General features: G+C 35.1%; 1 protein-coding gene across 1 annotated transcript in view; it reads left to right on the forward strand.

The window, feature by feature from the left end:
• Positions 1 to 12,427, forward strand: part of LOC114656790 (oxysterol-binding protein 2-like) — a 254,860-nt gene that overhangs the window by 187,844 nt on the left and 54,589 nt on the right. Inside the window, 2 exon segments of the mRNA XM_051932156.1 lie at positions 5,847 to 6,097; positions 8,771 to 8,969. Coding sequence (XP_051788116.1) covers positions 5,847 to 6,097; positions 8,771 to 8,969 — 450 coding nt within the window.

The following is a 12,427-nucleotide window of genomic DNA, read 5'->3' on the forward strand; positions in this document are numbered from 1 at the left end:
AAGTCTGTAGTTTTAACTTAAGTTTTAAATTATTTATGCATGGTGTTCTTATTTCTATACATAAAAATATGAAGAATAATGATTTAAAAAGAGCAAAATAGCCATAAGTCATAAACACAAGTTGAAACATAATAAAATCTGGGTTTAAAAAATGGACCGAATTGAATCACCTTTTTCAAGAAACACGTCAGTTTGTTGTTGTTTTGCAAAATGTAGGTAATACCATGCAGCAGAGTGCTAAAAAACTGAAGTACAGTGGAACCTTGGGTCACGACCGTAATTCGTTCCAAAACTCTGGTCGCAACCCGATTTGGTCGTGACCTGAAGTAATTTTCTTCCATAGGATTGTATGTAAACACAATTAATCCGTTCCGGACCATACGAGCTGTATGTAAATATATATTTTTTTAAAGATTTTTAAGCACAAAAATAGTTAATTATACCATAGAATGCACAGCGTAATAGTAAACTAAATGTTTACTTACTTCTTCTGTAATGTTTACTTCTTCTGCTTGGGCTCTCTCTCTCTCTCTCTCTCTCTCTCTCTCTCTCTCTCTCTCTCTCTCGCTCGCTCACTCACTGCACAGGGAGAGACTGAACAAGTGCAGAAATCATCGGCGCGTATGAACCGGAAGGGAAACTGGCTTGTTCGTCACCCAAGTGTGTGGTCGTGAACAGATGCAAAAGTTTGGCGAACTTTTTGGTCGTAACCCGATTTGTACATTGTCCGAGACATTCGTGACCTGAGGTTCCACTGTAGGTGTCCACTGCTGTCTTGAGAGATAAGGACAAATTGGATCTAACCAGGATAGAAAAAGAAGAGGGAAGCCCAAATACACATGCACAAGAGGATAAGTGCATCAGAGTCTGTAGTGTGAGAAACAGATTTCTTACAGGTCCACATGTAGTTGCTTCCTTAAATAGTAGACACCAAATGCCAGTGTCTTTCTTAACCTGTTCTCTACTTGTTTAGTCTCATTATTTAAAATAACACATCAAGTAGGCCATCTATCTAATAAAGCAATGAAGACTTTGAAGCAAGTCACCATGAAGTGCAATATTACATGCCTTATTTATTTGAGTGTCACAATTGAAAATGAGACAATAATCTGGCAGTGTAATAGTTAAGGAAGCATCAGGGTATATAGCACACATTTACGTCTTCAGTTTATCAATAAAATACCCTGATGTGTTCAACCATAAAAATTAGGACAAATATATAAAGTAGCCTTTAGCAAAATTTAAGCATTAAACCAGTAGCAAAAAACCCATTATAAGTGTGAAGCTGGTATGGCAAATTACTTTTCTCACAATACCAAATTACAAATAACAGTTTCTAAATAATATGGATGTGTGTTTTTAAATTGCCACTCAAATTGTAACTGAGAGTTAAGACCATTTTTAGTTTTTAATCAAGATAACAAAAGTAAGTAAATAATGATTTTGTACTTCTTCAAATTTACACCAAATAAAGTCAAACCTGAATTTGAGCTTGAGTAAGAAGACATTTTTAACCTGCATAATTCTGCCATATCTGGTTAATAGGCAATTCTAAACTTGCCCCTTTTGATTAAATGCGAGTGTCCAATTTGAAGGACTGGACTCATCAAGGGTCATATTGCACCTTGGGCCCCTTGCATTATCAAGTGTATCAGGAGTAAAATGTAATATATCACAAAGATATTTCAAGATATTTACACCAGACGTACTTGCTGCAGTTTCAGAGCTCCACATACTGAGATTTAAATTCTGGTCTATAGGTTTGAATATTCTCTTTGTATCCTCTAGGTACTCCAGTTTTCTTCCACATCTTAAAGACAGGGAACCCTGAATTGGCAAAGTAGGACTGAAAATCAGTGTATATGAGTGTGCCCACTAATGGATTGGCAAACCATCTAGAGTTTGTACTGTATCTAATGCTCCCAGGGTAGCAGCCTGGTTCTGTGCAATTCACTTTCTCTTAAATACATCATAAATGAACACAGATACAGATATTATGGATATTCATCAGAAACAGAAATAACTCTGTAGCTGCCTATTAGTGTTTGATTTATTGGAGAATGATTTAACAGTGACTGTAATTTATACATTTAAAAGACGCAAAGTTACGGTTTGAATTTTGATGATTAATTTTCACAGTGAACACTTGTTTTGTTTTTCAAGGCAGATGATAATATTATGGTAGTGATGTGTTGTAAACCAGTAGAAACAAGACAGAGGTAGAAATTACAGTTTTTGCCATGATGCATGGGTGGGAGCGGGTGTTCTGTTGTCTTCAGACACAATGCAGCATATGCTGGAACAGCAGTGGAGATGATAAAAAAAGGCGAACATTCAAACACCAATGTACGCATAACAGCACTTCTCACAATACACAACTAGACACCAACTAACCTTGCCTCTGCCTCCAAAACTGTTTATATAAATGATTGCATCTTCATACTTTGAAGAGGATCCCCATCCCTTCCTCCTGCTCTCTGAAGTTATTTTTAGATTTGATTATGTCTTCAGAGTTTGAAGGGGGACCATTTCCTTACCTCTGCCGTCTCTGAAGAAACCGATTAAACAGAGTAAAACAGGCTATTTGTTTCACTCCAAACACTGATGATAATGATAATAAGGTAGCCCTGGATTAACCATTAAGCAAAATAAGAACATATCTTGGGCACCAATGGGAAATTGAGCATCACAGAGTTTTTAAAAAAGTAGAAGGAAACTTTTAAGTATAAATAAAGTTATAAGTAGGCAACAGTAAGCATTATTTTTACATCTTTTGATCCATGTATGTTGAAATGCTGTACATCTTCTAAGTTAGAAAGTAATGGAATGGGAGATGTCTTGTTTCATACAAATAATGATGTTTCTTCAGTAGAATATCTTTTTTTTTAATTGTCTACCAACATTGATTACAGAAGAAAGGTGATTTTTAAAATCAGAAGTGTGACATGTATAAAAGCTTTCTTTAGGCTGCATTGTAGTGCTTGGTTTAATAGCCCTTGCTAGATTCAGTCAGTTAAGATCTAAATTGTCTTTGGTTTGTCTTTATAATGTTTTTTTCATATTTACAAAAATGTTTTGAAAGGCTAGTTAGACTTGCTTGTTTTGGTTCAATAGGGAGCCAAAGAAATAGCTCTTTGAATATTTATTTTTTATTGTCAATCTTGTTTCATTTTAATGACATGTGCAATAAGTATATGTTTATTTCTTATTCAAGTCTTCTTATTTCTTTATTTTGTACAATTTTGATTAGAATTTAATTAGATCAGCTGACTCAATACATTCTTTTAAAAACACATTAAAACTTGTTGGTTCAGGAAGGCATTTAACTTACCCTGACATTTTAACCCCTTTTTCAGTTTACATCTTTGCGGAAGTGCTCAGGATGATTTGCATTTGTATCACAAATTATATTATTTGTTATTGTTTTCTTGCAGTATTTGTATTTTATTCTGGGTGATTGTCTGTTGATTTCATTCAAAGCTTTGTGTTTCTGTATTTATCTTTATTTAGTGTTTTATGCCAATCCGTGTATTTCATATTTTTTGTGCTTTTTTTCCTGTTGTTCATTCTGAAGTTCTATGAAGTGCTTTGAGCATGAAAATCATGGTATATAAATTAAATTTCAGATTTATTGTTATTATTATTATTATTACTTTATTTGATTAAAATGATACTTATGAAAAGAAACATCACAGTAGAACTGGCCACTGCTAACCAATGAAATTGGATTCAGTCTGAAAAGTATATGCACATACATTATACCTTGATATATAGTATAACCATGCTAGTTTTTAATTATATCGTCATATAAATTTCTGGCCATACCCATCCATCCATCCATCCATTTTCCAACCCGCTGAATCCGAACACAGGGTCACGGGGGTCTGCTGGAGCCAATCCCAGCCAACACAGGGCACAAGGCAGGAACCAATCCTGGGCAGGGTGCCAACCCACCGCAGGACACACACAAACACACCCACACACCAAGCACACACTAGGGCCAATTTAGAATCGCCAAATCACCTAACCTGCATGTCTTTGGACTGTGGGAGGAAACCGGAGTGCCCGGAGGAAACCCACGCAGACACGGGGAGAACATGCAAACTCCACGCAGGGAGGGCCCGGGAAGCGAACCCGGGTCCCCAGGTCTCCCAACTGCGAGGCAGCAGTGCTACCCACTGCGCCACCGTGCCACCCTCTGGCCATACCACCATCCCTTATTATATGGTATACAAATCTAAATGCATGCAGAACCATAGACCTGGTCGAAAATTAAATTAAATGTGTAAGAGTAAATGTACTGTAGGCAGGAATTATATAAACTGGAAAAGTTAGGAGAAAGGTGAATCTCTTTTTTGAAAGCAATAGAAAAATGGGTAGAATTATTTTTTTCTTAGAATGTTGATGTTAATAATCTTTATATGCATGTTGGTGGCCTTTAATGTGAGTTGGCACTGTGTCAACATCATTTTCTTTGATTTCAAGTCTGTTGGTAATTTTTCATTGAAAAGCAATGAGGAATTAATATATTCCATGTCAGAGATAATGAACACAGTGAACACATTGGGAAAGACTTCTCAGAGAAGTTCATGGTGGCAAAATTGTTTTGTACTGTGGTGGTGGTTGTGGATTATAGGAATAGCTTAGATGTTTAAGTTAAAGTGGGAAAGACCTGACTGATTACTCAAGGGGTAGTTAACAAAAACAATGGATAAGATAGGAGACCTTCATCTTTGTTGCCAATAAGCTAACTTTGCTTATATTTTTGCAAGTTACTATTTTCAGTTGTGTATGATGTTGTGCAGTGATTTGTGTTTTTGTGTTTGAGTCATATAATATATTACTTCATAAAAAAATTATCAAATGAATTGTCCTTTTTTAGTAAATAAACTTATAAATACCTAGTGAAGAAATCAAGGTATTCTACTTTTCTTTAGTTTATCACAAGAATACCTCTGTAGATTGTTTGATTGGCATTGTGTAGACTTTGTAGGAAGCCTACATTTTTAAGACACACCAAGTATACTTACACTGTCACTAATAGAAGCCTAGGAATGTGACAGACTAAAACAATATAGAAGGTCTATATACTGAGATATGAGTATAGGCATTTGTATTTACAGTTAACAGTATATTGTTTTGTGTTTTCAAAATCACACCTTTTTGAATATTGTTTTAAGACAAAAGTAATAATTATACAAAAGAAGTTTTGTTTATACACACAAGGGATTTTTTCCTGCCTGGGAATTTCCCTGGATGAGCCACAGAATGGTGCTTGGGAATTGGGAGGCCTGATCATCCCAGCTTGGGCTAATGCCACCATAGCCCTCTTTAGAAAAGTCAGAGTGACCACGATAATGATGGTGATATTTGAATCACAATTATGAGCAAAGTAATATGGTAATTAGAACTACTGGTTAGTAATTCCAAGGTTCAGAGACTTACTGTTAATTGGTGATGTTGAATTGCCCATAAATGCATTATATTTGTTCTAACATCTCATGTTTGTAAACTGAATGCCTAAATAAGCACCAAAATTGGTAGCTACTGTAAAATAATCTGTGTGAATTTATGTTTTAAAGTACGCCTGCAAGTAGTTTTTGTATTTGCCGACATACAACCTGACAATGCCAATAGCTACATTAGCACCTCTTGCAGAGCTACGATATACAAGGAAAAAGATCCACTGTGATCAGTCGAAATATATATTAAGTTTAACCTTAAACACTCATAAATACACAACAATGAATAAATAAGAAAGTAGTTGGAGTTTAGCATTTTTACATCTTAACAGTGAAATAAAAAATTGCTTTGACTTGATGTTTTTTTTTTTTTTTTATAAACAGATGATTCTGGTGATGAAGATCCCAGCTCCCAGTCTGACAAAAGCAAGCTCCATAGCACCCTTAAGATTCTGTCAAGTAAGCTTGATGATCTGAACACATGCAATGACCTCATTTCAAAACATGGAGCAGCTTTACAGAGATCATTAAGTGAGCTGGAAAACCTTAGAATACCTTCAGAAAGTGGTGAAAAAATCAAAGCTGTCAATGAAAGAGCCACTCTCTTCAGGATCACCTCCAATGCTATGATCAATGTAAGTAAATGTACACAGCATTTTTGACTCTTTAATGTTCTTAGTTAATTATTTATATGTAGTCACCTCAGCTGACTTGTGTTTTTTATTGGTTCTCTAGCAAGTGATTAAGCCCTTATAAATAAATGTGCTTTATTCTCCCTTTGTGTCTATTAAAGAAAAATTCCTCTTTTAATGTGTAATAAAAAACCTTTTTTTTTGGGTTTCTGCATAAAAATAGTTTTCTGTCAGATATCCCTTGGAAATATACAAAAAGAGTAAATTGTAAATTTTGATTGAAATGTGCCTATACTTAAATTAAGAACCATGTGCCATATTTGAATTTTAAGCATACTTTTTAAAATCATAATACTAAACATTTGTGTATTGTTTCTTGTGTAATATAATTTGATATTCTCAAACCAAATTCTAATTCAGGTTCGTGAAAAAATTCTTTTTTAATTTATTTTTATTTAACACATTGTCAAGGTCAAAATGCTGTTGATATTTACCATTGTACTGTATAACATTACACATTCATAAAAGCACATTTGACATACATATGCAATATGTGTGTATATTTACTATACAATATATATGCATATGTATTTATAAACTTTTATCTTTAAAAAGGTTCTCTTTCATATATACTAACATATCACCTTTTTAATAACAAACCCACATTTACAAATATGGTGCATTAAAAAGTAAACACAAATTAATCTGAAACTAAGGTGCCATGGTGGAAAACTTGTTAGTGCTTTTGCTTCATATTGTATATCCAACATGCTGCATCTGAATGTTGTACCTGGACTTGCAAGTTCTCCCCATGTCTGCATGGATTTTCCTCTAGCATTACAAGAATGTGCAAGTTAGGTTTGGCCCCAGTGTGGGTGAGTGCATGTGTATGCACTTTAATGAACTTGTGTCCAAAACTTTTGCTAACCCCACCACGACCACACTAGCACTATGCAGTCTTCTTCAAAAGTTTAAACCCAGTTTGACCTGTCCAATGCCCTGTACCACTTGTCAGCATCTGACAGCTCTATAGGTGTTTTCCAGAGCATCAACGGGCTTCTATTCTTGTTAATATGTCTTTGTGGCATCAGTATTTTTGTCTCAACCTCACTGCGGCATTAACCGGACTCCCATTAAGTTCTAATATAAGAGAGATGGCAATTTTTGATAAGATATTTAAACATACTGTGAGATTTATGAAGTCTTTTGGGACCCCCACCCCCCACATGCCGAAGTGTGTACCGAAGCACAATTGCCATGTCTGTGGAAGATTGCTTAACAGGCTCACAGCGCTGCAGCGGAGCACCGAGGAAGCAAATCCGAGCTGATCGCAATTGCGCTGTAAGCGCCTGTCGTCGATGGGTGATACAAGGAACATTATAATTGCAGGGCACAGTATAACTTGACCACTAACCTGGCCACGACCCTACCTGACTGCTGTGTCTGTGTATAGAGAGAGTGGCAGATCTCACTTCAATAAATAACCATGCTGTTCCTGTTTCAAGCTGAATAAAACTGGTTTTGCTATAGTACTGAGACTCAGCCTCGTGTTTTGGGGTGCAAGGCTCATGTCCTCCTGTCTTCCATTTTTTTATACTCTCTCCCTACTTCACTTTTCTTGTCTCTGTTTCTTTCTGCTTTTAATTTTTCCCAACTTTCCTACTAAGATCAGAGTCACTTGTAACATCTGGGTCCCTTACAATTTCACTATTGCTCTGGAACAACAGTGATCTCTAAATATTTTTAACATCAAATAATGCTCACTTATTGTACTAGGTTTTTGGTAAACGTTTAAAAATTAATCACCCACATTCAGCAAGCAACCATGCTGTTTGTAAAAACTATTGTCTGCGTGCAAGTTGTAACTAAAAGGAAGTGAAGAACTGGCTTGGTTTATGTTTTTCACACTCTGAAAATTTAGGTAAGAGTTCCAGATGAGACTCTCACATATTTTGTCTTTTTTTTGCTTTGTGCATTCCCCCACCATAACCTATCGTCTATGGGAGTGGACAGGGGCAAAAGCTTTTGATTGTCAAAAATTTCGATCTCTGGTTTTCTTTTTTTTTTTTTCCCTCTGAGCTTTGCTGAGCTGGGAGTAAAATTTTTCTTTGTAGGTTTTCAAAGTTGATGCTTTCTAGGGAACTAGTAACCTAGCCATGAGTCTTGTAGCAGAAGATCTTTGTTTTCTTGATGCTGAGGGCACTGGGAGACTGTTAAAGTCTCACTGAACATGTTTAGACTAGTCTGTTTGTCTTCTTTGAAAATGGCACAGTCATCTGCTTACTTGAGAAAATGACTTAACATTCAATACGAAAGTAAAAAATAAAATGCACAACAATATTTGTCTTTAAGTATCATTTGTAAACAATCTTAGTATAACATTCAAATCCTGGTTATAGATTTACAAGTGACACACATATAAAAATGAAATAAATTAAAGTAAATTAAAGAAAAACAAATTTTTTTTTGATATATGGATGGAGGTTTGTTTCATTTAGTGGAGAAAATTGAATATATAATAAAACCACTGATATCGTGAGAAGTCTGTCAGCGCCAGGCTATAGCCTGTACATGGAAAAAAAGATATTCTTAGCTGGTCTTGTTTTTCTTGGACAGCAGAGAACTAAAATGATGAAAGTACTTAAAAAATGAAAATTATTTATATGTTATTCACAGGCGTGTCGAGATTTCCTTGAACTAGCTGAAACAACTAGTCGGAAATGGCAGCGGGCCCTGCAGTATGAGCAAGAGCAAAGGATTCGTCTTGAGGAAACCATTGAGCAGCTTGCCAAACAGCACAACAGCCTGGAACAAGCCTGCCGAGAAGCTCCTGTTTTGTCTTCAAATCTTGTGACAATCTCCTCCATAGCCAAGGGTGAGAATCTTTCAATTACTTCTCGACTCAGTGTAATCACTTCTTTACTAGTCAAAACAGCTTAAACAAAACTAAGAGCATATGTCTTGTGTTTTCTTAAGAAATTATTTCACACAACAAGAAAATATTTCTGCCTTTCATCAGTAGGAGGCTTTAAAAATGTCAAACAAGTAAGTAAGGATATAGGCAAAGAATAAAGTAAACTTGAGTTTGTTACAAAGCTATTTCCTCCATTTATTCATTTTTAATTAGCTACTTTTATATGGAGAATTGTAGTGAGTGCAATTCAAGAAAAACAAACAAATCATACCTCAACAAAAGATGCTTGCCTTTTCCTAGGAATCCCATTAAAGGCATGTGAGAGAGAGAACACTACACTGCTCTGGGTTAGCCTGTACCAGCACATATATTTGATATTTGATCTGTCCTACAGGGATACTCCACCCCAAAATAGTTTTTTGCATGTTACTAATTCTAAGTGTTTTTGGTGATGACTGAGAAAAATTTTCATGGAAAACAAGGGTAAAAGTTTTATGAAATAATGTAAGCCAATGATGACCAATGCTATTCAATGGAAAACAATATGAAAAACAATCATGGAAAAAAATCTTACATAACTCTTTATAATCAAGCCCTATGCATTTTAAGACTCATATTATAATCTGCCATTATAATCCACATGTCTGTTATCCAGTCATTTTCTCACTACATGGAAAACACATGCATTTTTTTGCTAACAAATTGTTAAATAGATACTTCCAGAAAAATCAGAACACATCATGGGAAACACAATTCCCGTCTGGATCTGAAAATCCACCTCTCATCCTAATTCACTGGTCAAGAGTCCTGTTTTCAATTCGAAACTCAGCCCAGTGTGAACTGTGTTTCCTGTTTATGGCAAGCACTGATTTTTCTGGAAATATTTGTCTAACAGTATGTTAGTCTAAAACATATTTTATGCATGTTGAGAACAAATGACTGGATAATTCATATGTTGATTATGCAAAACATGAATAATCTGAGATTGTTTTTCCCTATGGACATTTTTCATATTGTTATCCATTATATACTATTGGTCAACAGTGGTTTATATTATAACATAAACATTTTTTTAAATCTCTGTTCTGCATGAAAACATGAGAGAAAAATATATTCATTTTTGTGGTGTAATAGAAAAGAGTCAGAAGCAGAAAAAGATTTGGGGATGGCTACTCCTTATATTGAAAAAGTAGGTTGAAAAAACACAAACACATCTTTATAAAACAGAGTTTAAAATGGAACTGGTTAGCAATTGGGTTCTCTGGTATATATATTGCACAAGCAGGAAGAGGTGGAGTTTCGGGAGGCTGGAAAAAGATGTGATGTCTGTTGAGGTGGGTTGTGGACCGGATAGGACAGCATTATCTGGTGCTGGAAGTGACATCATCACAGGGAGGAACAGAGGCGGCGCTACTGGGAGGTGCGGTTTTCAGTTTGCAGAGGGACAAAAAGAGAGAGTAGTAGAAAGCATCAGCAAGCCATGGTCCAGCAGAGAAATGACACTGTTTGAGCCAATAAACCATTTCCCAAGCGCACATGTATGACAGTAGTAATAGTCATTACTACAAAACACATGAGGTAAATAAAATAAAAATTATCATTTTTAGGTGAAGTGTTCCTTTAATTTACAGTATATCCACTTCAGATGGTATACTTAAAACATAAGGCCAAAGTACAGTACCTTTATTTCACTTGTTAAACACCAGGCACTATGCTGTAGTGGCTAAGCAACTATACTTTAATTCACAGATTTGCCAGTTGAGTCCCTGCCTTCTTCTCACTATGTGACTCTGAACAAGTCACTTAAGCTCCTTGGGGTCCAATAGTAAAAATATTCATTAGAAGTTGTAACATGGTAAGCTGCCTTTGACAAGGGTGACATGGAAATATACAATTATAATAAATATTGATTAACTTAAAATTGTGACTGCATATGGCTAGAACATATGAAGTGTACATGTTTGTGTATACCTTGCTTAGACAATCCTCTTGTCTAAAAATTGAAATCCCCCTATACTGTAATATGTAAACTTACTTTGTTAATGTAATTAAAAAGACTTTTGTTATTTTATTATATGTATATTGACACTATTATTGTTCAGGTAAGGGTGAACAGCATCAGGATGCATACTGATTAGCATACGCAAGGAGGAAGTTCACTGTGCTCTGCTCCCTGAGATAATAATGACCCTGTAAACATGCAAACCTGTAATAACTGGATTCATTATAATAAACATATACAGTATAACATTACATTTTCTAGGAATATAGCAGAGTATTCGTGTACTCTGATGAATTTTTTTTTTTGCCTTGGTTTTTAGGGTTTGTTTCCTTGTTTTAATTTAAGACTCCTTTTTATTTAAGCCATTTCTTTCTCTCAGGGTGATTTAAGTAATTTTTCTATTATTATTTACCATTGTTTTGTTGGCATCATTATCAGTACTAGTTGGTGTTTCATTGCTCCTGAGTTTGGGTATTTTTGAGTGTTTTAGCACATCAAAGCATTTTTTCCTGGTGCAAATGATAAAGCCATTTATAAAAGACCAAGACACCTTCTCTAGTTTCTGTACTTTGTTCCTCAATGGAAAATAATCATCAGAAGACAAGCTTCTTGAGAAAGTTTTTTTTTTTTTCCATTTTGATCTTTGCCTGTTAAAACTTCATGAAACTTGCTTATATCATTTGTAGAATTTAGCATTTCTTTTTTGGCTTATCTAATTTATTTTCTGGAATATTGCCCTGTAACCAACTTTTTGCCACTAACAAATAAACAAACTAATCTGGATGACCATACCAGTGCAATGCCTACTGCCAGAGCACACTGTTGGATATAACATTGAATTTAGCAGTCAACACCTTTTAACACCTTTTAAACTCAACTTTTTTTAAATTGTTAATATTTGCATACAATTAAGAGAGGATACTCCAGGGAAAAATAAGAAAATGACAATGAAGGAATTTAAGTATCAGAGAGTACAACATTTTAAATTTTTTTTATAAATGTAAAGCATCTAAAAAAGGAACCTCAAATAAACAAAGAGATCAACTTTGACTTGATGTTCCTTTTTACTCTAAAAGTTCCTGATTAAGTCCAGATATTAACTCAGTACATAAAGCTACACTGACATTATCTTCTCAGGATTGTAGGTGTTATGACTGTGCATTATAGATGAGTAGCAGTACCAAATGTATCTTGAATGGTGTAAGTTTCTTGGGTAAAGACAAGAGCCTAATAATAATAATTGAAATATAAAGACCTATAGATTGAGACAAGAGTGGCTCCAGTAGTTGTAGGTGCACTGGGAACCATCAAGACCAGGTTCCAAGAGCAGCTAGACAAGCTTCTGTGTAGAATCAGCATGATAGAGATCCATGCATTCTTCAAGGATTCTTCAGCAGAACAACAAGCTGAATTCAAA

This window comes from Erpetoichthys calabaricus, chromosome 1, assembly GCF_900747795.2.
Source record: "Erpetoichthys calabaricus chromosome 1, fErpCal1.3, whole genome shotgun sequence".
Taxonomy (NCBI): Eukaryota; Metazoa; Chordata; class Cladistia; order Polypteriformes; family Polypteridae; genus Erpetoichthys; species Erpetoichthys calabaricus.